This window comes from Eucalyptus grandis, chromosome 9 (assembly GCF_016545825.1).
Source record: "Eucalyptus grandis isolate ANBG69807.140 chromosome 9, ASM1654582v1, whole genome shotgun sequence".
NCBI lineage: Eukaryota > Viridiplantae > Streptophyta > Magnoliopsida > Myrtales > Myrtaceae > Eucalyptus > Eucalyptus grandis.
In genome coordinates, this window is record NC_052620.1 from 25,863,240 (window position 1) to 25,890,248 (window position 27,009).

The window sequence follows — 27,009 nt, forward strand, 5'->3', positions numbered from 1 at the left end:
ATTAGTGGTTTCTAGTTAGGTATTTTGGTTTGCCTTTGATTTTGAGAAAGCCTAGTGAGAGAGATTGTAAATCTTTAGTTGATGTAGTGATGTTTAAGATGAAGTTTTATCTTCGATAAGGAGGCACCTCATATATGCTAGGGGATTCCAAATGATTTGGTCTATTAATCACAACCTGAGAAGCTATTGGTGTCAAATTTTCACAATGCTCAAGAAAGTAATTGAGTTGATTAAGATCTAGTGTAATTTTTATTTTATTAATTTGTTGCATGGAATGACAAACCTAAATCAGCTAAAGGTACAAGAGTCGCTTGGGAAGATACTTATAAAATCGAAGGTATTGTCTGGATCTTTGGTGTCTGATTATTGGGTAACCTCATTAGATAACACATGACTTGCATCACCATGTTAGGGCCGCTCTGTCTGCTAGGTAACCCTCGTGGGTTGAGAGGACTACGTTTCTTATTTTTACGTGTCGGTGCCCGCATACCCAGCACCTCACAATTTATGTTTGTATATTTGTCTTCTTCAAGAAAATGGAATACTCTCTTGTTGTTTTACATCTTAAATCTCTCATGGTCTAGTCTACCTCAAAGTGAAGGTGGTTTGGGGCTTAGAAGACTTGGTCTTTGAATAAATCACTCAATGGATGAAGAGAGAAAGAATGGCTCACGTTTTAAGTAGGAATCACATTTTTTTCTTTCGCAATAGTTGGCAATTTCAATAAATATCCTTTCTAAATCCATGCTAGAAAATGAAAAGAAAAGAAAAAGAAAAGAAAGGAAAGATCACAGGCAAGGATTTGATGAGTGAGACCGTTTATACTTATTAATCTATAAGCGAAGCTTAACAAAGATTTGTTTAATTAATTAAGCTTTTTCCGTGATAATTGTGCTTTTAATGATTTTTTTTTTGTACATGTTTAATAATTTTGAGCATAGATAATGAAGGAATAATGAGATATTTTTGACAAGGGAGCAATTTACAGGTGAGGATCTTTGTCGGATTTCACACTACAACTGAAACTTCATCTCTAGCTCTCTCTCCCTCTCTCTCCTCTCTCCTCCGCTTTTGGCTCCATCCTATATATATATATAGGCTGTATTACACGTAGTTGGCGCCGATCATCGCGATACCAAGGCAATTCTCTCTCTACCTCGCGAAGGATAGTGGAGATGATGATGGCTGAAGTAGCTAGGAACGCGGTCGGCATCGTCGGTAAATCGCATCTTAACTCATCGATAGGTTTAGCAATAAAAGCAATAAATGAGCTCATTGTTACATGTTTACGCTACGGTGATTGTATCCATTATTTTTATTACTGTCATCTTGACTGTTCTGAAGAGATTGCGAAGAGCTTACTCGGATAGCTAGCTAAGATTGTTTTCAAAATAACCTGTCTTACATGGGTTGAGTAAGGGGCAAACGCCATTAATGCTTGATCCAAGAGATACGTGTAGAAATCAGAGTTTCGAGTCCCACTATTATTTTGGGCATGAAACAACCAGATTTTGAAACGAGTTATTTTGAATATTTGTGATAAAAATTCATGGGTTTCATTCCAATAATTTTTTCTTGGAGATAATTTATTTACTTTGTCTTTGCTTTTTCATTAAACAAGGAGCGTTATACCTTTTGGCATCAACCTCTCCCTATAGTAAACTTCGCTCATCCTCTTGTTATTATTTTTAACATGCAATACTATACATAGAGCCATCTCAATTCGTGAGTGTGGCATATCACGATTTTTTTTTTTTTTTTTTGCTTTTGGATCTTATATGTAAATGTGGTTGGCCTTACTAGATTTATTGATGTTGATGCCTGATATTGGCATGGGTGATAATTCCAATGCCTTTGTCACTGTTACTTATTTACTCATAAATCTATCAATTTTCTTGTTCATTAGTCAATATGGTATGGAATTATTGGCGAATATTCTTTATTTCAAGCGACTTTGAGGAAACATCGAAAAGTCATAAATTTATTGTATTTATGTCAATTAGGTCATAATCCTTTCAATAACTATTTAATAATTTTTCATCAAGAATGTTATAAATGTCGAGCGTTATTTCTCAATAACTTAAGCTTTAAAACAAACGGTTGCGTACTCAACTTGTTAGGACCAAAACTAAAAGGTTGTGTGTGTTTGCAGGTGGTGATTGTGGTTATTTCCACCTTGTCATCGGGTTTGAAACTTATTCCGATGCTTATGAATGAATTGACTACTATGAGTGGTTTCCAGTTAGGTATCTTGGCTTGCCTTTGATTTCTGAAAAGCATAATTAAGGAGATTGTAAACCTTTAGTTGATGCGGTGATGTCTAAGATGAAGTTTTTTCTTAGACAAAGAAGATTTGGTCTATTAATCATAGCGTGATCAACTACTGAGGCCAAATTTGCATATTGCCCAAGAAAGTAATCGAGTTGATTGAGATCAAGTGTAATTTTTATTTTATTTTATTAATTTGTTGTGTGGAATGATAAATCTAAATCAGCTAAAGATGCAAGAGTTGCATGGGAAGATACTTATAAAATTGAAAGCATTGCTTGGATCTTTGGTGTTTGGTTACTAGTAACCTCATCAGATAGCACATGATTCACATCATCATGTTGGGGCCACCCTGCCTGTTAGGTAACTGTCATGTGCCGATAAGACTAAGTTTCTTATTTTTATGTGCAGGTGCTTGCACTCCCAACACCACCCAGTTTCCTTCTATATATTTGTCTTCTTTAGGAAGAGGGAATACTCTCTTGGTATTTTGCATCCCGGAAGTCTCGAGGTCTAGTCTACCTCAAAGTGAAGGTGGTTTAAGGCTTAGAAGACTTTGTTCTTGGATAAATTACTCAATGGATAAAGAGAGAAAGAAGGGCTCATGTTTTAAGTAGGAATCACATTTTTTCTTTCGTAATAGTTGGCAATTTCAATAAATACCCTTCTAAATCCATGCTAGAAAATGAAAAAAAAAAAAGAAAAAAAAGAAAGATCATGGGCAAGGATTTGATGAGTGAGACCATGTACACTTAGGGTGCGTTTGGTAACGTTTACATTTAAAAATTGTTTTAAACGAGAAATAAAAAAAAGTGTTTACCGCCTTCAGGAACAATTTTGAACAAAAACGCGTTTGGTAAATGTTTCCCGAAATATAATAAGAATAGAAACACGTTTGGTAGGTTTGTATAATTTTTTATTTCTTTTAATTTTTTAATATTTTAATTTTAATTTTTATTTTCTTTCTTATTTTTCCTTTTTCTTTTTTTCTTTTTCCTTTTTCCTTTTTTTCTACTTTTGGCAGGTCGCCGGCTCGGCCATGGCCGGCCCGACCGACGAGGGCCGGCGGCCTCGTCCCGACCACGGCGAGCTCGGCGTCGCCGGCCCCAGCCCGATGCTCGGCGTCGCCGTGCCGCCTCAGCGTGTCGCCGGATCTGGCGAGATCGAGCTCGCCCGGCCCAGGGGCGTGAGGTCGGCCTCGCCGCGCGGCCGACGACCTGACCCGAGCCACACCGTCGTCTCCCTCCACCGCATCGGCGACCGCGCTTGACGCTCCTCGCCGCCACCGCATCGGATCGCCCCTCCGCCTCACGCCCGATCGCGCATCTCGTCTCGAGCCTCCGTTCGCCACCGCCGCATCGGATCTCACCGCGCCATGACCCACGACTTAGAGATCCGCTCGATCGTCGACCCCGCGCCGGCCCACGACTCGGCCGGCCGTCCTCGCCGCTCCGCTCCTAGGCGTCCGCCGCTCGAGACCCACGGCCGAGCCACGCACCGGCCGCCGCCGCCGCCCGGCGACCGCGACCAGCTCCGTCACCCGCTCGCGGTGGAGACGCTCGCCGGCGGCGTCGGCGTCGGAGAGGGCAGACGGTGGAGAAGCCGGATGGTCTCGAGACAGGCGGCCGTCGGCGCCGGAGAGTGGGAGGCGCCGGAGAAGACGACGGTGGAGACGCTTGCACGAGGAGAGGCTCGGAGGAGACATGTTCCCTTTTTGTTCCTTTTTTGTTTCTGATTTGTGTTTCAGAAACAAGAAACACAAAATTTGTGTTTCTTGTTTTACATTTTCTTTTTGTTCGCGGGGAACAAAAGAACAAAAAAAAGCAGAAAAAGTGTTTAAAAACAAAAAAAAAGAAATACAAACAAACGCAGCCTTATTAATCTATAAGCGAAGCTTAACAAAGATCTGTTTAATTAATTAAGCTTTCTTCCGTGATAATTGTGCTTTAATGATTTTTTTTTGTGCGTGTTTAATAATTTTGAGGTTAGATAATGAAGGAATAATGAGATACTTTTTATGGGGGAGCAATTTACAGGTGAGGATCTCCGTCGGATTTCACACTATAATTGAAACGCTATCTCTAGCTCTCTCTCCCTCTCCCGCTCCTCCGCTTTCCCTCCTTATATATAGGCTGCATTACACATGGCTGGCACCGATCATCACGATACCGAGGCGCTTCTCTCTTTAGCTCGCGAAAGATAGTGGAGACGGTGATGACTGAAGCAACTAGGAACGCGATTGGCATCCTTGGTAAATCGCATCTCACCTCATCGATAGTTTTAGCAATAAAAGCAATAAATGAGCTCGTTGTTGTGTGTAAATCTCCGACGATCCAATGCTGGATCATGCTCTTCATTCGTGCTACTGTTACATGTTTAAGTTACGGTGATCGTATCTGTTGTTCTTGTTACTGCTGTTTTGACTGTTTTGAAGAGATTGCGAAGAGCTCACTTGAATAGCTAGCTAAGCTTGTTTCCAAAATAACCTGTCTTACATGGGTTGAGTAAGGGATGAACGCCATTAATGCTTGATTCGAGAGATACGAGTAGAAATCGGAGTTTCGAGTCCCACTCTTGTTTTAGGCATGAAACAACCAGATTTTGAAATGAGTTATCTGGACTCTTTGTGATAGAAATTCATGGATTTCGTTCCGATAATTTCTCTATTGGAGAGAGTTTATTTACTTTGTTCTTGCATCTTCATTAAATAGGGAATGTTATATCTTTCGGCCTCTACCTCTCTCCATAGTAAACTTCGCTCACCTCTTGTTATTATTTTTTACATGCAATACTCATGAAGAGTCATCTCAATTCGTGAGTGTGGCATATCACGATTTTTTTTTTTTTTTTTGGGATCTTATATATAAATGTGGTTGGACGTACTAGATCTATTGATGTTGATGACTGATATTGGCACGGGTGATAATTCCAATGTCTTTGTCATTTTTGCTTGTTTTACTCATAAATCAATCAATTTTCTTGTTCATTAGTCAATATGGTATGGAATTATTGGCGAATATTCTTTATTTCAAGCAACTTTGAAGAAAAATCAAAAAGTCATAAATTTATTGTATTTATGTCAATTTGATCATAATCCTTTCAATAACTATTTAATAATTTTCCATTTGCAGAATGTTATAAATGTTGAGCGTTATTCTCAATAACTTAAATTTTCTGAACAAACAGTTGCATACTCAACTTGTTAGAACCAAAACTAAAAGGTTGTGTGCGTTTGCAGGTGGTAATCGTGGTAAGTTCTACCTTGTCATCGGATTTGAAACTTATTCTGATGATTATATGAATAAATTGACTACTATGAGTTTTCCAATTAGGTAACTTGGCTTACCTTTGATTTCTGGAAAGTTTAGTGAGAGAGATTGTAAAACTTGAGTTGATGCAGTGTTGTCGAAGATGAAGTTTTATCTTAGACAAGGAGGCATCTCACGTATGCAAGGGGATTCCAGTTGATTTGGTCTATTAATCATAGCCTGATTAGCTACTGGTGCAAAATTTTCATATTGCCCAATAAAGTAATCGAGTTGATTGAGATCAAGTGTAATTTTTATTTTATTTTATTAACTTGTTGCGTGGAATAGTAAACCTGAATCAGCTAAAAGTATAAGAGTTGCATGGGAAGAAACCTATAAAATGGAAGGTGTTGCTTGGATATTTGATGTGTGGTTACTGGGTAACCTCATCAGATAAAACGTGAATTGCATCACCATGTTGGGGCCACCCTACCTGTTAGGTAACCCTTGTGGGCCGATAAGACTACATTTCTTATTTTTACATGCCGATATCCGCACACCCAACTTTCCCAGTTTGCCTCTGTATATTTGTCTTCTTTAGAAAGAGGGAATACTCTCTTGGTGTTTTACATCTCGGAAGTCTCGAGGTCCAATCTACCTGAAAGCAAAGGTGGTTTGGGGCTTGAAAGATTTGGTTCTTAGATAAATTACTCCATATATGAAGAGAGAAAGAAGGGCTCACGTTTTAAGTAGGAGTCACATTTTTTCTTTCGTAATAGTTGGCAATTTCAATAAATACCCCTTCTAAATCCACACTAGAAAATGAAAAAAAAAAAAAGAAGAAAAGAAAGATCATGGGCAAGGATTTGATGAGTGAGACCATGTACACTTATTAATCTCTAAGCAAAGCTTAACACAAATCTGTTTAATTAATTAAGCTTTTTTCCGTGATAATTGTGCTTTTAATGATTTTTTCTGTGCATGTTTAATAATTTTGAGCGTAGATAATGAAGGAATAATGAGATATTTTTGATAAATCGCATCTCAACTCATCGATAGGTTTTCGCAATAAAAGCAATAAATGAGCTCATTGTTGTGCTTAAATCTCTGATAATCCAACGTTGGATCGCGTTCTTCATTCGTGCTACTATTATATGTTCAGGCTATGGTGATCTTATTTGTTGTTTTTATTACTGCCATTTTGACTGTTATGAAGAGATTCCGAAGAGCTCACTCGGATAGCTAACGAAGCTTGTTTCCAAAATAACTTGTCTTACATAGGTTGATCCGAGAGATACGTGTACAAATTGGAGTTTCGAATCTCACTCTTCTTTTGGGCATGAAACAACTATATTTTAAAACGAGTTATTTCGACTCTTTGTGATGGAAATTCATGGATTTCATTCCGATTATTTCTCTCTTGAAGACAGTTTATTTACTTTATCTTTGCTTTTTCATTGAACATGGAACGTTATATTTTTGCGCCTCTACCTCTTCCCATTGTAAACTTTGCTCACCCTCTTGTTATTATTTTTAACATGGAGAGCCATCTCAATTCATTTGTCGTATCACGATAAAAAAAAAACTAATTTAATATGTTAATGTTCATGACTTATTATCCGATTGATGTGATTATACGTGTCACCCATAAATGTATTGAATGCCTTTGTCGATAGGAAAAAAAAAAACTAATTTAGAATGTTTTATCCAGGTTAATGTAATGCATTGAACTGTAGATAGGATCCTGTAAATACTAAGATTTCTTCCGACGTTTTATAAAATCATTAAAGAATAAGTCGGTGGGGAATTTAAGGTAGATTTTTACCTTGCTACTGTGATGAACCACATCTTCTAGCTTATCTATGGCTTGCTCTTTGTGCATCCTAATAGAATCCTTATCCTCACCATCAACCCCATCGCCCTTGCGGTAGAGCTCATCTACATAGGCATTTTCTTTTACTATGCTCCAAACTAGGGAAGGGTATGTGCTCAACATGTCTTTGAACTTTATTGATTCATTATTTTTTATCTAGGTTTTTCGAGATTTACCTTCAAAATTGTCATACATTAGCTTTTCTACTAATACCATGCTATCTGAATGAAGTCCACTAATAAAAGTTCCTTTTACAAGTTTTTGTACAATAATTGTATACATTTTGTCACAAAATTCAAATTTATTCACATATAACATTGTTGGCATACAGTAATCATAGATGCATAGTAGTTAGTCTTGTTCTTTTTATTTTCCCTAAATTTGACATTTATTTAGTTTGCTGCTCCTATAAAGGTTTTCTAGTCAAACGTCCGTGATCATGTTATGTCCAATTTATGTAACACTCATCCAATAAACTATAATTTCGCTTAGCACACAGTTCCTTCTTATGTCTCATGGTAGGATTGATGCTATGTCTTGCCCCTTCTGCAATGAGGTGCCAGACTCGGTCGATCACCTCTTTTTTGGTTGTTGCATTACCTTCTTTTGGACGACTAGATGTGGTCTTCCTTGGAGTAATAAGCCTTGGGAGGATATGCTTAGTTGGGCTTCGGCCTTGCTCTCGAGCAAGGAGTTTTATAAATGCATTGTCCGATTATCTTTTGGAGCACTTTGCCACATCATTTGGAAGAATAGAAACGATATTCTCTTCAGGGGTGTGTAGATTTCTACTTTGGCTATGAAGAAGCACCTTCTAAAGGTTGTTAAAGATAAGGCTTGCACATTCAAGAATGTGGGGGATTCCCCAAGAAATAGAAGAGTGCAACGTTCCTGGGAAGTGGACCCTGCTATCTTCGATGTCTGAGTTGGCCTTGCCTGGTTAGACACTTGATGTTGCTTTGTGTCCTTCCTTTGGCGTGTTGTCTTGTTTTGGTGTTGTTGGCCGATTGGTCTTTTTCGACTTCCTTTCACTCATCATGAGCTTGTTCATCTTGAATGACAGCTTTTTGAAGCCATTTGTCTGTACATTTTGACCTTCCCCTACTTACCTTACCCCAAAAAAAAAAAATTGTAATTTATTACATATCTTAGTTTTCCGTCAGTACACACTTACCTAGACACAATGCCCATTTTGTAATGTGCAAACACTCAAAGGCACTTTGACAAACTTCAGAACATTGGACTTTCTTTTGATATGCTTGCATCAAGCTCGGCATCTTCATTTTGGTAATTGAAATGGGATTTAAATTAGTTTCAACCCTTTTTTCTTTTGACGTCAAGAGGCATAAGAGTTCAAAGAAACCACCACAACGCAAATCTGTTTGATCTAACAATCACGCATAACTTGGGAATAACCTGGCGCTGTCGCAGCTCATACTCTACGGATGCTACTTTAGGTCCACGCCAAGAGATGAGAAGGTGATCGACGTGAAGGCTTCTCAATTCCAATTCTCTGTTCCTGGTGGACCAGCTATAGTGTGATCAAGGAACATTACCCCAACTCCACGATACACCTAGCTCTCAATCTGGGCAATAATGCCTAAACATGACCGCACTTATGCTTGGAGAAGGGTTCTCAAAGCTCGACCTCTTTTAAAACTCTATGTTGAGCACTTGATTGGAGATGGGGAAAACACTTCATTATGGCAAGATAACTGGCATCCCTTTTGGTGTTTTATCTGAAGTTTATCCTCCAAGGGTTATCTATGATTCCTCCTTGCCTCTGCGTGCTAAGGTGCCTTCGGTTATCTGTGGAGAGGAGTGGACGTGGCCTGCTGCTAGGTCTGATTCTTTAGTTGAGATTCAGGTTGCACTTTGTGACAAGTTTCAGCCATGTTCTGTACACAAACGGAGAGTTATCTTTGCTGGCTCTAGCTCAAGCGCTTTTACTAAAGCTGAGGGTTGGAATTTAGTCAGAGAAAGGAGGCAGAAAGTTTCTTGTCATAGGTTGTTGTGGTTCAACCGACTTTACCTAAATTTGCCCTCAGAGCTTTGATGGCCATTCTCAATAGATTTTTGACTCTTGATAGATTAAGTGGAAGGCTGTCGATACTTCTCGTGCATTGTGTGGTTCTTCCACAGAATCCAGACGACGCTTATTTTCTCACTGTTCTTTCTTTAAGGAGATTTGGGGCAAACTTTTGAACTCAACGTGGTGTACAAATATCCATTGGAGGATGGCAAGTCGAGTTCAATTGGGTCATTCATCGCTTGAAAGGCAGAGCATTTGCCAAAACTCTTTTGAGATTAGTACAGAATGGATCCATCTACCACCTCTGGAGGGAATGAAATGAGCTTATTCGCAATGGTTTCTCTCCTCATGCGGACAGAGTTTTGCATTATGTTTTTGCTCTGTGAGAATCAAGATGGCTGTGCTTCTTGAGGGAAGGGAAACTGTGTTGGGACCATCTATCTGATAAGACCCTATATGCATGGCTTGAAGCACTGATCATCAGTAGCTTGTTTTTTCCTATGTGATGTCCAAACACGATCTTCTTGTCGATACTGGGATTGTTCCTTCGTTTTTGTCTTTCTTGGTTGTATTGGGATTTTGGGATGATGATGGATTTGTATGGCTCTGATCCTCCTTTTCTTCATATTAAACTAATAAAAGTAACTCACTTGAGAAAAAAGAAATGGACGTAACATAATGTCTCAACAAAAGCATGCAATGCAAATCACAACCTTATTTTCTTCGTCGATACCTATTTTGCCTTCAGATCTTACAAAAGGAACAATGGAAAAAGTTTTAAGGCTTCATTTCAGATTTGATAGCAGCAACAAGCTGGTCATAAGCTTCGCCCCATGCACTCTTCATTTCTGGGCACCACATCTCTGGAACCGCTTCTTTTATGGTCTCCATCAGTGCATATTTCGTCACCTGACCCATTTTCCATACATGGTCACAATTTCTTTCCACACCACACTCGAACAAGCTTCCGAAATTGAAACAAGAAAAGGGTTAATCGTAGGGATGCATTCGCATTACTATACCTCGAAATGTTCGTCGACAACGCCGCTCTTGTGGTGGACAGAGCCCAGTTTCTTCAGGCTAGACTCTCTCACCGTGACTTTGCCCGCTTTCCGGAGCTGCGCCGCCGACTCACAGGTCTAGAAGAGGAAGAGCGGCAAGGGGAGTTGGTTGATCAAGAGAAGAGCAAAGTGATGCGATGCATTGGATGGAAAGTAACGAATACACAAATATCGAACCAAAATCAATTTCAAATCACAGGCAAAGGGCCTGAGCAACTCGCTGCTGGGCTTGGCCCAACTCGAAGCTTCTACAGAAAACCGTCTGATTTAGCAATATAGTTAGGCCTAATTCCCCATAAAATCCCGATTCAGTTCTAATTAATGTCCCGAACTCTTTTTTTCTTGTCTAAAAAAAATCCTAAACTTTAGGTTTAGTCCCAAATGTCCCTAAAATATTTTGTTGTCTCAGAAAAAACCCCAAACTTTAGGTTTAGTCCCAATTTTACCATGAATTTTGTTTTATCTATAAAAAAAAAAAACACAAACTTTTAATCTGTTCTCAAATCTATCTCGTGGTCTAGTCTCAACTTGGTGTTGCATTTCCACATCAATAAGAATTCTACATTGGCAAGGCGACATGGAAAATTATCTTCAAAATAAAACCGTTCTAGAATATAAAAATCAGAGATGACTAACCGCAACTTTTAGACAGACAGCTAACATGGGCAAATTTAGGACTATAGTTTAAAAAAAAAAAAGTTTGGGGTAGATCTAGCATTAAACCTAAAGTATGTAGTTTTTTTTTATAGTGGATATTTTAGGAAATTAGGTTTATATAGTCATGAGAATGACGAAACTGAGGGGGAATTTGCTTTTACCATGATAAAAACAGACATGGCATGGGTCTTGAGCTTAGGATTCTGCTCTAGTGGAACATTTGAGTCCCTCAGGAATGGGAACATCTTCCTGGCTGATGGGGCAATCTCAAATATCCTGCACATTTAATACCCAATCAATATCTTACTCTCCATCCAGAACACAATATAAATAAAACATTGATGAAAAATTTACAAATCGTTCAAGTTTGTCATGCGCAGACAGACACAAAGATAGCTTTACTTCAAGAAGAATTTGAGACCCAGATCTGCCGCATTCTTCTTCATCACACCCCATGACTTTACCACCAAAGCTTCCTGCTCTTCTGTGAAAACTGTTCCTTCCATTTGGTTCTTTTACTTCTCTTTTCTCAATGGAAAGTGGGTTTTTGAAAAACTGAGCAAATGGTACTCTACCAATTGAGAGGTTGGATTTGAGATGGTTTGGGTTCTTGAAGCAATCTTGAAATGGAGTGCACGTATAAATAGGGTGAGGCCATGCAGACGGAGAGCGGCTCTTCATGGCAATGAGAAGCCATGTTCAGTTTAATTTGTTTAATCCTTTTGCTGATAATGTTTCATTCGGCAGAAGTGATGAGCCATCGCGTGGAAGAAAACCAGGGGCTGCCTGCTGCCCAAAGGAACACAGTTTTCAAGATTTTGACCAAGGATTGGCCAAGGCTGACAGTTTCAATCCTGATCTTTTTCTGTTGATAATAGGGAAAATGTGATATATCGCTCCTGAACTTTCATCCAATGTTTGATTTCATTCCCGAGCTTTTGATTTGCTCAATTTTGTCCTTAAACTTTCATCCAATATTCAATTTCATCCATGAACTTTCGATTTACTCAATTTGATCCATGAACTTTCATCTAATGTTCATTTTCATTCTTGAACTTTTAATTTGCTCAATTTGGTCCTCAAACAATTAACAAATGTTTCATCTAGTCCTTCCGTTTGTTCAAACCGTTAAATGATGACGTGGAGCATTAATTGATGACATTGAACTAAGTTGGATTACTAGAATTATGAGTCACTATATATTTTTAAAAATGAAAACAAATTAGGGGTTAGTTAGAGATGAGAGCACTAATCACAAAAGTAGAGAAAATAAGTGATTTTGTATTTCTTTTTTGGATGGTGGCCACAATTTGACTTATTTTAAAGGTAATTTCCATGTGGATATTTCACATGTCCTTTTTTATTTTATATTTAAAAGACTAAAAGCCATGTAAGCCAATTTTGTTAACTTTAACTAACCGAATGACTAAATTGATCAATTTTTAAATAGTCGGGGACTAGATAGAACATTTGTTAATAGTTCATGAACCAAATTGAGCAAATTGAAAGTTCAGAGATGAAATTAAACATTAGATGAAAGTTTATGGATCAAATTAAGCAAATCAAAAGCTCAATGATGAAATTGAACATTATATGAAAGTTCATGGACCATTTGTAACATTTTCCCTTGATAATATTGATAAAGAAGGTCCCTTTCCTTGTATTTATTTATTTTTTTTAAATTATGTTTCCCTTGGAATCGACAAACTTAATGTGTGAGTAAAGACAGAATGACTCCAACCCAGATGAGCAAAATCAATTGGGGAGTTAATTTTTGACGTTACGGCTACATTTGTATGCGTCATTTTCATGCACAAAATCAAGTTTCATCTTCAACGAAAACCAAAGGCACATTCGTGAAGGACTAGAAAATTCTTGATATATTATTTTCTGTCGTGACAGTATCTCGAAAAATTGCATCAATCAACCATCAAATTCGAGGTCTCGTCAGTCTTGAGACTGAGGTACATGTACTTTGTACCAAAAGGCAGAAACTCATGTAAGTGTCTCATGTCTACTCCAAGCAAATACAAACCATCTTTTTCTAATGTCACATTCTTCTACATCTTTATACTAAAACATATCACGACACCACCTATGGATCGATAGACTTTTTTTTATTAAAGCTACTGAGAGGGAGAGATTAGGACAATCCGGCTACTTTAGATGACTTCGTTTTAGTTTCTGGTTTGATTAATTAGAAGGTTGGGGTCCAATAATTAAGCATAAAATATTAAGACAGCCGCCATGCCCTCAGTAGAAGCAACATTCACTTTAACCATGATCTGTTTTCTTCTCTGCAAACATTTAAAGTTATGACTGTTTGGATCGACTATAAGCCATCTGAATTCACGAATCTGCTCTAAAAATGGATTTTTCTAGTGCAAAGATCAACAATTGGATGATCGGTGTGTCCCTGTCATCATGTTCCGTCCTATGTCGTGGACAGAGGCTGTCGTTCCTACTCTTTTGCTGCTCTTCCTTCCGGTTCAATTAATCAAGTCTACATTATCTTCATCAGAAACATGAAATTGCTGCTATTTCATTATTGATGAAACTGTATAATGGGAAGAAATTATACAGCACCATGCAGGATTATTGAAGACAACTCCACACATTACTTCTACATCTCATCAAGTTTTAGTAGAACTCTCTCTCTCTCTCATGGAGTGTCTGTGGGTGGATATATATCAGGTGGAAACCTGAGGTTTCATTTCACTCTTGATTGCGGCTGCCAACTGATCGTAAGCTTCTCCCCATGCACTCTTCATTTCGGGCGACCACATCTCCGGCACTGCATCTTTGATGATTTCCAACAATGCAAACTTCACAACCTTCACAGTGCAAACCACCATTAAACATTGCTCTATGGGTGCAAGATGATCAAAATCAATATCTATCTTTGAGTTCACTGGATTTTGACAAGACCCATTTTCGCCTTCAATATTTTTCACATGAGCACCTTCATCAAATTAAAACTATAGAAGACAGATAAAAATGATTGGAATCTTGCCTCAAAATGTTCGTCCACCACATTATATTGGAAATGAGTAGCACCCAAATCTTTTAAGTTGGACTCTCTCACGCTAGGTTTTCCGACTTTACGAAGTTGTACTGCCGATTCACAAGTCTGTCGAGCAGCATAAATGACCATATCAGAATCACTGAAGCATTGAGGAATGCCGAAAAGGATATACAATTCACGATTATCCCTAACACAACAATCAGTGGGGGAAAAATGAGCTCTGACCATAACAAATACAGTCATGGCATGGGCCTTGAGCTTCGGGTTTTGCTCCAGAGGAACATCTGAATCTCTCAGGAACGAAAATAGCTTCTTGGCTGATGGTGCAATCTCAAAGACTCTGCTCAATTCATGCGAAATCAAACCACATTACGGTCGATCATTAGTTTAAATACAACTTCGCTTGCATGTTGGCAAGGTACTAAAGAAAGGAAGCGTTGTCATGCTTAGCAGCTGTAGTCATCACCTGAGGAAAACTTTGAGACCCAGTTCAGCAGCATTCTTTTTCATTGAATTCCATGACTTGAGGACTAGAGCTTCCTGTTCCTCTGTGAAGGCTCTAACTTCCAACTTTTTAGTCCTCTCCACACCTTTTACAAGTGAAGATATAATCTTGAAGGCCGGAAATACGACATCACATCTGCAAAGAAGATAAAGACCTTATTTTCCTTACCTCTAAGAGGCTGCGAATTTCTACATCTGAGCCGGCCCAACGATCCATCTCTTTTGATCCATGACAGCTCGTTCGACTGACCCTGACGCACGGGTCTTGACCAAGACTTGGGCATTGAAATAGTCCCACAAGCGAAGGCATGAACTTCAGTTCCTACATCATGAAAAATAATCCGCTAAAGCAAAGGGAGAGGGTATGCATGAGAAATAATCAAAGACAGAAGCAGGAAAAGAAGACGGACGAGGAGACAATACCATTGGAGACGTGAGCCTTGATGTTGATGAGATTCATGGTTTATGGTTGCTGATCCGGTAGATTAGAGAGACTGAAGAACTGAACCGAAGGTGTGCTGATTGTCAGCTGTTTTTATTGAGTAGCAGTGGTTCTGTTTTTCCCTTTGTTTGACCTGGAACCTTGTAAGGGAGACTGCTCTTCTGTGTCTGGTCTGAGGTTGACTGTATTATCGCCAGTAGGGTTCTCTTCGAGAAACTGGAGAGGTGGCTTGTCCTTATGAGGCTGCCTAAAGCCCCGCCCTTTCGAGCTTAGGAAGAGCCAAATCACATCGTTTATTTTTTGCGAGTGAGCGATCGAGATGCCCTTTGCCCCCACCCCCACCTAATACATTGGGGCTTGCGTGCAAACCCAACTTTTTCTTCTTTCCATGTTGGTTGTGAGCTTTTGAATTCATCATGCAATTTTTGTAGATTTATTTTAGTAGTATAACATAATTTCATTAATATTTACTGTTAGATATATCTCAAATTTAAGCCCGAAAAGGAAAGTTTCCTAATTTAAGAATAGGTTTTCTAATTGAATAGTTTTTCTTGCTAGAGAAGGTTTGCTAAAAACAGGTTTTCTACTTTGAATTTGATTTTTGCTATATATAAGAAGTTGAGATAAAAAAAAGTCTTAAACTTTTCAGAGCTACCTTTTATAATCATTGATTTCTACAGTGAATTTTACTTCTTCTCTCCCCATGTTTTTTTTCACAAGAGTTTTCACGTTAAATCTAGAGTTCTTTTGTTCCACTTGATTTCAATTTTATTATAATTTCCACATCTGACATAACATTTACATAGTGATAGGCTCCTGCCCTCGTCAAAGTGCAGAGACTGCTCATTGCAAATTAAAAAGACCATAGACAAAACCATCCCGGATCAGGCCCTTACATACTGATGGTAACTGTAAATCACCACCTAAACCTCGGGTTCAAACACAGGTCAAAAGGGGTTCGTGCAGGAGGGGAGAGAGAGAGAGAGAGAGAGAGACTTATCGAAGCAAGAAATATTTGCAAGTTTCGTAACAGATCAATCATCAGGCGAAAAGAACACATGCACTATAGATCAACTAGAATCAAGATGAGGGAAATAATAAGGAAATCGGACAAAATCGTGCACCAGCATGCCATTATCGATCTTACTTCTAAGTGTCACATAGAACAAAGATGTACAAAAAGATGCGATACAACCAAAACTAACCACACCCGTAGTTTACATCAGATGTTGCAACAACAGACTCAAATGGAACTTCAACTCTCTCCTTAACAAGGCATCTAGGTTGCCCGTTCTCCACAACTAACACTTTTCCGGGAGGACACTGAACACCTCGTTCGCTGCTTCTAACTACTTGTCTCAAAAACAGACCCAGATGTTTTAAGGGGCCGTTGCTTGTCTCAGACTTAGTGCCAAAACCAGCCAAGCTCAGTATTGATATCATACCGACAAGAGTAGCCACCGTCTTGGCGGCTGAACCAATGAAATGACCCAGTCGAAGGCCCTGGTTTCTTGAACCGCTTTGCCCCTGATTCTTCTCGATCCCATTCACATTCTTCTTTAATTCATTTGTCAGATCAGATGAGATCAACCCATTTCGGACAGACTTGCGTGGGGAAAAGCTTGAAAGATGAAGTGGAGGGCGGCTAGGGTATGGTGGAAGCAGGAGGTCGTAGTCATGCTCCACCGTTTCTCCAGCAAAAGCAGAGGCCTCTTGAATCACTGCCAATTCTTCCCCTTTGTACTCCTTGAGCTTATCGAAGAAGCATCTTACGGCTGTATTCAATCTCAGCAAGGGCAGCTTCCCTCTCATACCGGTGGTTTTGTTGCATAGCCTGGCCATTGAAATCAACCTTTTAGATTATATAAATTAGAAAGCTAAATAAATTTTTTGCACTAGTATGTATGAACACAGACATATAGGATGGCTAAAAGAAGAAAATGTGGAGGGAAATGTGGAGGTCAAGCTTGTTGGTATGTAGTAACCAAAAGAGCAAGCCTATTGATTTTGATAGACCAACACCACGACTCTCATTCCACTGAGGAATAACAAGAGATGATATTTTAAAAGTATGCCACAGTGAAGCCCTGAGATACCTCGCTTGTCAGAATAGACCACTGAGGGGTCAAAGAAAGCAAGAAGCTCAGCTGCATGCTCACATGACAATTTTAAAAATATGGTTGAGTAAACCACAGAAGAACAAACACAAGTTCCGCATTGCATTGGTTAATAAATAAAAACATCTGCTGCACCTAGTCATGAATGACTGTCATAGCTCATGCACGTAAGCCCGTGCAAAGCAATAGAGTGATAAAAGAGAAGCTTTAGCTAAAAAATTGAAAACCTTGACCTCTCATTTCCTCTTGTCTCCAGCGGAAGGACAGGCAAGTCTACAAGAGTATGCCACCAGTAGAATAGACAAATGACCAAGATATTTCAGTATATTCTCTCCGTTTAGAAGGGCTGGAAGCATCACACAAGAAAAAAAGACTAACTGTGCCTGACTATGCGTTCAATTATGTAAACATTTGAAACTATTTGCATATGCAATGGAAAAGTAGAAAGATTATCATGTTGCATGAGAAAAAAATGCCAACAAAATGCTCTAATGTCACTGCACGCTAGAGAGTTCCTTTACCATCCAGTATTAACTAAAGGCTATTAAGAAGCTCCTAGGCTAACTGACAGATGGAAGTGATTATTTGAATTCATCAGTTCAAGCGCATTTCTGTAATGCTAGCCAAATGAGTTTTACACTGACCATTTCAAGTTGCTGCTGCAATGCAATGGCATCAGTACCTTCGGAAAACAACTTTGACGAATCTTAGGGCAGAACATTCAACTGAGCTGTTGATTAGGACTAGCAAAACGGGGGGTTTCTAAACATCTCGCGCACGCCAATCCCACAAAAAGATAGGACCCGATTCTTCAAAAACTCGTAACGAGAAAATAAGACCTAACACGTAAATCAACAGCACAATGCCATTCAGTAAAGTTACACACAAAACCACCAATACTCCAATCAAGGCTCACCAGGCTGAACAGGAAAGTAGAATCCCTACAACACAACCCACAACAGCAAATAGTTTAAAAAATGATCCCACGGATGCATTCCGGAATACGCAGCTAACAATAGTTCCAACATTCGCAAAATCCAAGGGGAAAGAACAAATCCTAGAGAAGAAAAAAAGGCAGGATTTTGCAATGGAAAAAACCAGAATGCGAAGCGAAGGAGCTTCTACCTGCAAAGACGAGAGCTGGGACTCGAGGGTCTCGAGCGCGTCGCATATGCTGAAGAGCCTCTCTGCCTCTTCTCCTTCCTCCCCTTCGTTGACCTCGCCGCCATCCTCCTGCTTCTCGCCCGGCGGCTGCGGCGGCGCGGCGGGGTCGGTGGCCTTGTGGACGCAGTTGCTGATCTTCAACCTCAGCTCCGTGGCCCTCGCCAGCACCAACCCAATTCCCTCTTCCTCCATTCCCGTCCGGCCCTTCCCTCAAAATCCCACCTTTCTCTTCCCGAGCGCTCGTCTGCGCGTTCGGTGGTTTTCAATTGTCGAACGGAGGAGCCATCATTAGGGTTTGGTGAATAGGAAAAGGAAAGGGTTTTTCTTGATTTGGGTTGTTGGGGAGTTTGTCAAAAAGGGTGGGGGCAGATTTTGCAAACGGAAACTGCCAAACGGGACGCGAATTGGACCCGCTTTGGCATTCAAGTGATCCTGGTGCCTTCTCAGCAGATGACTCCTGTTGGCTCCTTTCGCTTGCTGGCCAGACACGGCCGCTCCAGACGCTGAATGAATTTCTTCTTCTTTTTTGCCCTTTTTGGCCGGAAGACTGGAGGAGAAATGTCAATGTACTTAGCTCAAGACCGATACTACGATTACTCTCGATCTCGAAACCAGTTCAGTCCAGGGAAAATGTCGAAACGTCTGTGGTTAGGATCGACAGATCGTGGCACGTGAGAAGGGTAATCATTTAATGAATCTGTGTTGTCTGATCATGTGAAGTGTAGAGTTTCTCATCCAATCTCTTCAGTTCCCCCAAAGCCTTCCGGCAATTTTAATGCCGGAACAGACGAGGCTAAAAGCGATCCTTAGAGCGAGTCAAGTAATACAATTTTTTTTCACTGTTCCTGCCTAGTATTTGGAGGAGAGGAAATGGAAGTTTTCATTAAGAATGAACATGATTTGAACATGATTTGAAGATAGAACCTATAAATTTTAGATTCCAAAATATATAGAATAGGTTCCAAATTTCATAAAATGATGAACGTATCTTGACGGATAAGTAGGTTTTAAAATATATAGAGTAGATTTCATGTTCTCATTGCTCTATATAATGAGAGATCTATTTTGATAGATAAATTCTGGATTCTTAAATGGAGGAAAAGAACCTGAAACTTATAATCTAGAACTTGAAAGACATTTTAATATTTTTCTTGATCCATGCCTTAATGTGATTCTACGATTTTCCATGCCGTTTGATGATAAGTATATAATCTAACATTACTAATCCGAACTTCCATCTTATAACCGAGACTTTCCTTCATTAATATTCATATTTTTCATATGCTTAAATAGAAGCTACAGTCGACATTCAAGTCTCAAACAAAATAATACCTCTGGAGCTGGAACGTAACAGATTGATTTCTCGACAATACAATGGATCAAAAGGACTGACGCTAACAACTGGTCCAGCACTGGAACATCTCGAATCTCTCTTTCATCAGGGTACGCATAATTGGAACATTCATCGCCACGCTCGCACCTTTGCTTAAATCAGCCTCATGCCGAGGTCCAGTACCCAACTGGAGGACCAGAGGAATGTGGAAGGATGAAATGTGAAAGCCGGTTCCTGTGGAAGACGGGGGGATAATCACAGACGGCAAAATGAAAACGCGCAGCATCCATGCAGGCCTCTCTTATAGGGACCTTGGATCGCCGAAGTCACAATCGGCCAAGTCTAATACGCGATGATGTCTGAAATATATATTTGATATCATATCGCATAAGTATGTGCAATGATAAAAAGGACATGCCAACTCAGGCGACACTCCTCTTAATATATCTATAGACTATACCCCCATAAAATCCAAATAACTCCGACTCTGTACAGGAGTTTTATGGAGAAAAGATAAATATAAAGTTAAAGCAACGGGGAATCCAGATTCCTACTTCCCTCCAAGGAAAGGTTGGGAAAATCAAGGACAAAAATAGATTAGGAAAAGACCAAAAAAAAAAAAAAAATTGCATTTGGAGACTGCCATGATGATGTCCAATCGAAGGAGAAGAGGCTCTTTCAGTTAGACTAGACTGTACAACCTGCACGCGGCCAAAATATATGCAAATTCCACCCATCATAAATTTCGATCAGTATCCTCCTGCTGGCACGTTAAGATCGATTAGCGCCCCAACTAAACCCTCCGTCCTGGCACGCTTTGTTGGGCGTCCACTGTCATCCAAACTCCCAGAGCCCGAGGGTCGATCAAGTTCTGATGCTCCTAGTATGTAATTTCAACATATCAGCCATGCTACATTCTGAAATCCATTGGTTAAGATGATGAACCTATGATCATAAGGATAAAAACAATGACACCTATAGGGGTGTAATAGCAGAATAAAGCTTAGCAAACAACAGTTATCCATGTCCAACATAGGGAAGCCAACCAAAATAGAAAACTCAACAAAGGAGAGGGGAGGCAGAGCCATCACATGGAGAACCCTGGATGACAACTAGGAACCAGGCTCTTGATGAACACAAGCCCTGATAAAATAGGAACCAGGTCCTCATGGATGAATACTAGAAAAAACTACAACTGGCAAGACGCAAGTGCAAATTTAGCAATTTCGTAGGGAGAATTATATGACACTGAGTCTGCAAGGGTAATGCATCACATTTTTTATGTCACGTTGTTTTTCCTCTTTCTTTCAATTTCAAATAAACAAATCCTAGCAAAATAGGATGGAAAATCACTCAAGCCATAAGTTCAGAGTTGAACGTTTAATACCAATTAAAATTATTGACCAGATTCACAAAAGTATCAGATAGAATAAAGGGCAAAGAAGAAAAATTCTTAACAGGTTGAGAGACTACCAAACAGTTCATTAGCTTGTTCCAATCTCAAAGCAAAAAATTATGACATTGAAAGGTCTCAGATCGTTGGGGATAATGGACAGCAAATAGAAACAAAGTATCCTTGGCCAAAGAGGAATGAACTAATACTCAACTAAAACTAAAAATAGAAAAGTGGATATATGACCAACCATAAGGTATGTGTGATATGCTGCACAAGAAGAGAGGAAAGCCAAAGACATAATTTCTCAGACCAGATCTGAAAGGATGATCAGAAGAAAATACAAAAGGAGGGAAGTTAGGAAGATCAAAAGAAAATCAAAGGCACGAGCTGATTAGAAGAAAATTTCAGTGATGGACATCTACCAGGGCATCACATGAGTACATCAAACAAATGAAGGACATCAAAGTAAAGTTTGCTAGATGAGAGAAACAGTTAGATGAAACAAGGTAAAAGCCTGAAACATATATAACGATTGTCAATGCCAATGCCCCATGGCCAAAATCAATGCCCCACAAGTACTGATCAAGAAATTCAAACGTTATTTTATTCTGAACTAGTTATGGTCTTATGAATCTAAGGATAGTCAATTCTCAGAATTGAGCAATGAAAAGAGCTCAGAGATAGTTGCATCGGTTGTTATTTAACTTTATGCATGTGTGTGCCAATATAAAATTGGAATTGGTGAAGAAAATTCAACCGATCTTACCAGCTTTACCAAAATCCAAGGGCAGATATTTATCTGACTCATCAGCTTTTGCATTTAAAGCAGCAGCTCGCTCAATGCCCTTTGACTTGTAAGGAGCTATGTTGTGGGTGCCCAGTGCGAGACAACCCAGTAAATCAGTCTCAATGCATTCGTACCTGTATGAACATTCCAAATAAATAAAACCAATCTATCATTAGCTGCAAAAGATATTGACCAGCAATACTCACATTTTTCTACAAAGGGTATCAGTAACCACAGATAGATTGATCACGTGCATCCTTACATCCATCACTTTTTTCTCATCATATTCATCAAATGGCTCTTCTAGAAACTTGGATAGTCTCTCCACATTAGCCTCAAGCTGCTGCTGCTGGTCTTCAAATAAGTGTTGTTTTATTTCTCTTTGCTCATCAGTCATTTCATCCGTAAATAATTCCTCTCCAAACATATAGAATGCAAATGGGTATGAGTACAAAAGAACCCGCCTAGACCTGAAAAGTCTGTAGAGCCCATTTGTTACCCAAGTGAAATCCCTGAGGGCTGATTCCTTCTCTTCAGATGCAGATACTTTCTCTTGAATAGTTTCCCTCAGTTTGTTCTCAAGCTTAAATGAGTCTAAATGAGCCTTGTAGCGGTTATGATAGTGCATGTACCGATACAGATCCCGCTTTGCACGCTCGGACTTTTGCTCTTGGTCTTCTTTGTAGCGACCACAACTATGACCAGCAATATTTGACCAAGTATGGTCTCGCCCCGTAGCACCACCACACAGCCAACTGCATTAAGCAGGATCACATGAAGGTTTAAGATCAGGAAGTGCACATTCCACATGAAAAGGCTAAGTAAGGTCACCAACCAGGAAGAAGAAAGACTGGAAGGATAGATATGTTTTAACAAAATAAAAATAAACCACAATAATAAATTGCTCAACTTTAATCCTTGATGATCTTAAATGGGAAAAAAGCTAAATTAGTAAACAGAAGAAATCAGATATCCTCTTCAAGATTACAATAAGATGAATGCCATTATCATGGTTTCAAAGAAATCCAGTTTGCATCATGAATAAAATTATAAATATAACAATGCTTATGCTAGAACCTTTTTTCTTATTAGTAAAAAGCTTATGCTGGATTTATGCCAAAGGGAAGAATTGATGCTTCGCAGAAAGCAATTAATTCAGAGATTATTCACCAACTTTTCTCAAAAAAAAAAAAAAAAAGAATCCAAAGAAAATGTAAATGATAGCAAAGAAGAAAAGATGATAATCACCAAAATGCCTGCCCACAGATACAGCTCACTAGATTGCATCCTCCGTTTTTCTCCACTGGTTTGTGGCACTTTGGACAGGGCTTCGTGTGGACTGTAATCCAATTGACAGTTTCCGATTCATCTCGACACTTTTTACTCCAAAGCTCCCACATCAAGCACGAGCAAGGTGAATGTGGTTCTGATAAGCAACTGAAACAAAACTGTAAGCCACACGAACATTCTACCTCACAGCATTCATCTTCCTCAATGCGTATTGCATTCCCACAATGGGGAGTACTGGGACACCACTTCACCATTTTATTATCCTCAATGTAAGACTCAAGGAGGAATCGGTCGAATTTGTTAGCTAGATCAGGATGCCTTCTTCTGACTAGATCTCTAACAGTGGCTTCATCACAAATGGCATTGCATTTGTGTGCCATGCACTTTATCCGCTTGCTTTGACCTTCATTTATCTTCACAATAAAATGCTCAGTCCAACCTATAGAAAAGATCAACCATCATATTTTGAGTGAATCCAAAAGTGGCACGAATATATGGTTGGTGGGCTTTGCAAATGAGCTTCGGGGTTCTAAAAGCCCTTGGGCAATTACGAGTAGTGTTTGGCAAACCTTTTGAAGAGCTTTGGGGAGATGCAATTGCATTTACAAGTGTAGTTTTGTTCTTTATTTTTTTTTTTCCAAACAGCATTTTAACGAAGTTGCTTCTCAATGAACTTTTATATTACACCTTACCAAACACTGTTTGCATTTCAGAAAAACTCTTTAACTAAGTTCTTTGCATTTCCCTATAGGTTTTCTCTAAAAGCCGAACCAAATGCAGCCATAATTTAGAAACAATCAAGCTTGAGTCGTCTATGTATGATATACAAGTAACTATAATAATCTTGGCCCTATAGCAATAACTATGAGCAAGGGTGGTCTACATCTCGTTCAAATGACTAGATACTCCAAACCGTTCAACATCAACTAACAATGAAACTCAGACTCCATAGCAGAGGATCATCACATCATGACAATTGGCATGAGGTTCTGATACAAACAGACAGTTGGGACAGTGGATAAGCTGTAGCATTATGCAGGGAGACCAAGAATTCATGTACAGCTTAAGCTAGTTAAAGTTGCACAACAATTATTGACATTTGCACACGCGCATCAATTGCACAGGCATTTGCATGCCTGAAGCACAAAAAATGGTTCTGGGCAGAGAAGATGAGAAGTTGGGGTTTCGAGATGGGGATGGTCCTATTCTGGCACTACATGCTGATTTTACAGGACCGCTGCCCATCCTATAAAAAGCGGCCTATGTAACTCAACTGTGTCCATAACTGGCCATATGAAAAACAAGAGAAAGAATTGCTTACAATCGTTGCAATAGCAATGACTACAGTCCATTCTCGTCGTAATTTGACCAGGTATGTCTTCCATGCATATATCGCACATAACTGTAGAAGTCGAATGCCTGGGCAAACTGAGATCTTGGTCCTCAGTCAGAGGCACACCCGCATCCGCAAATAAACAAGCTTTACCCCTCTCGACAAGCACCGCAAGCAACTTCTCGACGTCCCATCGGTGATGGATAAGCAAAGTGCGCGCATGGTGCTCTCTCAGTGACAACAATTCCATCACCCTTCGCAAATCCCCTCTCTTTAACAATGAGGCCGAGTCAGAGAAATAATTCATCAACCAAACAATAACTTTCGCAAAATAAAAACCATAAATTTTAACGGAATTCTTACCTGCGCACACAAAAGCGATTCTTTTGTGATGACCTGAAAAAGGGTAAGGGTCAAAAATCCATTATTGGAGCTTCGATTAAAAAAGACACTATCTTTCAACCATATGCACCGGTAATCACACAGTCCAGTTCACAAAACCGAACCCTATCAACTACCGTATCAACCGAAAATAAGAATTTCAGGGAGCAAAGTAACTGAACCGAAATTCCAATCAGCAGCGCTCCCAACACGACTCAATTGCTCGCGGCCGTGGCCGAGGCAATTTCGTACGTTACCCGTCAAACAAAACCTCCACGAAGGAAACTCGTTCCAACAATAGCACGAGATCACCCCGGGCACTTCAAAAGGGAACAAGGAAACGCACGGGATCATACCCTCCGTTTCCCAGATTAAGCCGAACAGAAGAGGGCGAAAAGGAAGAACATTGACCGAATTAGCGGGGGAATCCCAGCACAGAAGAAGAAAAAGGTTTTACCTTGGTGGAGGGGCCTTTGGGAGGGACCCAGTCGTAGTCGGGGTCATCGTTCTCGAGCCCGTCGAGGGCGTCCCTGTCCGAGCAGTACTCCTCCTCCTCCTCGCTGCTGAAGTAATCGTCCATCGCCCGCGGTTCCCCGATGCCGGCCGACCACAATTCCTCACCTTGGGGTCAATCGGGCGCGCCGATCAATCGGCCGACGGAATCGCGCAATCGAACGGGAACGCGGCGCCGGCGCTCCGATCGGGAGGGGATTTCCCGGCGAGATCGAGGAGAATTCAGGTGAGATATCGCCGGCCGGCGAGGGGAGTGAAGCTTAAGGAAGAAGCAGTGGGAACAATATAACAAACAGGCTGTGTGTAAGAGAGACCCAGAGAGGAAAAGAGATATAGAGAGAGAGAGAGAGAGAGAGATTATTTTGCGTAGCAAAACTTCATACTACGCCGTTTTTGGGGGAAGGTGCTTTTTATTTCTTATTCCCTTTATACGCTCTTTTTGTTCATGCGTCGCATGGTTGCATACCACAAAATAGTCAAACGGATTCAAATTAGCAGAAGGAAATTGAGTGCAATGTGAAGATTTCGCCCCCATTTTTGGGAATATGATTTCTGATAGAGCAATTGCCATATCGGTTCTCGACTCATCGTATTGAACAGTGAATTTTTCAATTTTATCGCTTTACTTTTAAAATGGTGTACGAAATTCCGATGTCATTGTTTAATTATCGTCGTTTTTATGTGGCATGCCGATGTGGACACCTTTATAGCATCCCAAACTTTCGGTGGTAATTATTTATAATAATTATATTAAATTTTAGTGTAAAGGTTTGAATTATATTGGTAAAATTAGATAGTTTAGAAATGAATTGTGTATAATAAGTTTAGCTTAGAATTAGGAAATTTACTGTTCTAAAATTACAAATAGGAAAAACATTGGTGGATTATCACAATTAATTACCTTGCCCATGGAAAATGAAGATTATCTTTAGTTAGGCACGGTCAATGTTTGGTTCACGTGTAGGAATGCATTTTCACCTTAGACTTTTCGAAAAGTTCAAAAGTGAACTTTCCATCTGATTCACTCAATCAGTAGCTGAGATGATTTCGAATACGAGGAGTAGTTCGTTTTTGATTTGAAAACCGATGGCTTGGATACGACACTCCCCCATCCCTTTTCATAGATAAAAACGGGAGGCTGAAACTTTGATCTTTTCTTTTCTTTTCTTTTTTGAGGTGTTTGGAAAATCTTGATTGCTGAAAATGAAAGCTAGAGAAGACATTTGTCTTGCAACTGAAAAGTTAAATGTGAGATGCCGATGCCATAAATTAATTAATTAATAAAATATTAGTAATGGGGTGTACTATAGGGCAAGCTTCAGTAGCATCATTGAATTGCATTCAATGTCATGGGTGTCCCTCAAAAAACTCCTTCCCTTCCCTTACCAGCCGGTTTCATATTCCCTACCTGCGAGGGAAATTATTCTGCAAAAGGGAAATTCTGGAAATGGTCAGAATTACCGGAGTTGTCCACTCGTCGATCTCTGGTCATTTGCAAATAAGGGAAAGGACCTTTGTTTTGGCGGTTTTCCTTTTGGTCAAGGAAAGAGCTCTCGATTCCTGCTGCTAGATGAGCAGAACTTAG

General features: G+C 39.7%; 4 protein-coding genes across 8 annotated transcripts; all 4 read right to left on the minus strand.

The window, feature by feature from the left end:
* Positions 1 to 10,048: 10,048 nt before the first annotated feature.
* On the minus strand, positions 10,049 to 11,751 carry LOC104418805 (hemoglobin-2). Its single transcript, XM_010030246.3, has 4 exons — positions 11,542 to 11,751; positions 11,301 to 11,415; positions 10,444 to 10,560; positions 10,049 to 10,330 (listed from the first exon to the last, which is right to left on the minus strand). The coding sequence occupies exons 1-4, from the start codon at positions 11,643 to 11,645 to the stop codon at positions 10,199 to 10,201; spliced, it is 468 nt and encodes a 155-aa protein (XP_010028548.1). The 5' UTR covers positions 11,646 to 11,751; the 3' UTR covers positions 10,049 to 10,198.
* A 1,901-nt stretch (positions 11,752 to 13,652) lies between these two features.
* On the minus strand, positions 13,653 to 15,341 carry LOC104418807 (non-symbiotic hemoglobin 1). Its single transcript, XM_039301837.1, has 6 exons — positions 15,092 to 15,341; positions 14,838 to 14,990; positions 14,631 to 14,754; positions 14,390 to 14,504; positions 14,153 to 14,269; positions 13,653 to 13,973 (listed from the first exon to the last, which is right to left on the minus strand). Exons 1-6 carry the CDS (start codon positions 15,126 to 15,128, stop codon positions 13,830 to 13,832), a joined length of 690 nt encoding a protein of 229 aa, XP_039157771.1. The 5' UTR covers positions 15,129 to 15,341; the 3' UTR covers positions 13,653 to 13,829.
* An 864-nt stretch (positions 15,342 to 16,205) lies between these two features.
* Positions 16,206 to 19,104, minus strand: LOC120288225 (plastid division protein PDV2). The gene is given in 3 exon segments (XM_039301836.1): positions 16,206 to 16,868; positions 16,870 to 16,944; positions 18,353 to 19,104. Coding segments are annotated over 3 exon segments (864 nt in total). The 5' UTR covers positions 18,584 to 19,104; the 3' UTR covers positions 16,206 to 16,310.
* Positions 19,105 to 20,080: 976 nt separating this feature from the next.
* Positions 20,081 to 25,759, minus strand: LOC104418808 (probable E3 ubiquitin-protein ligase ARI1). 5 transcript variants are annotated; one of them, XR_001981460.2, is made up of 8 exons: positions 25,369 to 25,759; positions 24,894 to 24,926; positions 24,519 to 24,801; positions 23,156 to 23,636; positions 22,114 to 22,662; positions 21,887 to 22,041; positions 21,368 to 21,435; positions 20,472 to 20,604 (listed from the first exon to the last, which is right to left on the minus strand). XR_001981460.2 is itself a non-coding variant. In XM_039301814.1 (7 exons), the coding sequence occupies exons 1-7, from the start codon at positions 25,489 to 25,491 to the stop codon at positions 20,474 to 20,476; spliced, it is 1,746 nt and encodes a 581-aa protein (XP_039157748.1). In that variant the 5' UTR covers positions 25,492 to 25,759; the 3' UTR covers positions 20,081 to 20,473. The 5 variants fall into 5 exon arrangements, 4 of the variants coding, with proteins under 4 accessions (XP_039157748.1, XP_010028554.1, XP_010028552.1 ...); XM_039301814.1 differs by lacking the exon at positions 21,368 to 21,435 and having other exon boundaries at positions 20,081 to 20,595; XM_010030252.3 differs by lacking the exon at positions 21,368 to 21,435 and having other exon boundaries at positions 20,081 to 20,641.
* Between the last annotated feature and the right edge of the window lie 1,250 nt (positions 25,760 to 27,009).

Coding starts and splice junctions, on each gene's coding strand:
- LOC104418807 (XM_039301837.1), bottom strand. CDS start 15,128: ATGAATCTCATCAACATCAAGGCTCACGTCTCCAATG. Junction 14,505..14,630: donor GGTCTCAAAGTTTTCCTCAG/GTGATGACTACA, acceptor TGAATTGAGCAG/AGTCTTTGAGATTGCACCAT. Junction 14,270..14,389: donor CCATGACTGTATTTGTTATG/GTCAGAGCTCAT, acceptor GCTGCTCGACAG/ACTTGTGAATCGGCAGTACA.
- LOC104418805 (XM_010030246.3), bottom strand. CDS start 11,645: ATGGAAGGAACAGTTTTCACAGAAGAGCAGGAAGCTTTGGTGGTAAAG. Junction 11,416..11,541: donor GGTCTCAAATTCTTCTTGAA/GTAAAGCTATCT, acceptor TTAAATGTGCAG/GATATTTGAGATTGCCCCAT. Junction 10,561..11,300: donor CCATGTCTGTTTTTATCATG/GTAAAAGCAAAT, acceptor TTCCTCTTCTAG/ACCTGTGAGTCGGCGGCGCA.
- LOC104418808 (XM_010030250.3), bottom strand. CDS start 25,491: ATGGACGATTACTTCAGCAGCGAGGAGGAGGAGGAGTACTGCTCGGAC. Junction 24,802..24,893: donor AATCGCTTTTGTGTGCGCAG/GTAAGAATTCCG, acceptor TCATTGTTAAAG/AGAGGGGATTTGCGAAGGGT. Junction 23,637..24,518: donor TCATTGCTATTGCAACGATT/GTAAGCAATTCT, acceptor TCTTTTCTATAG/GTTGGACTGAGCATTTTATT.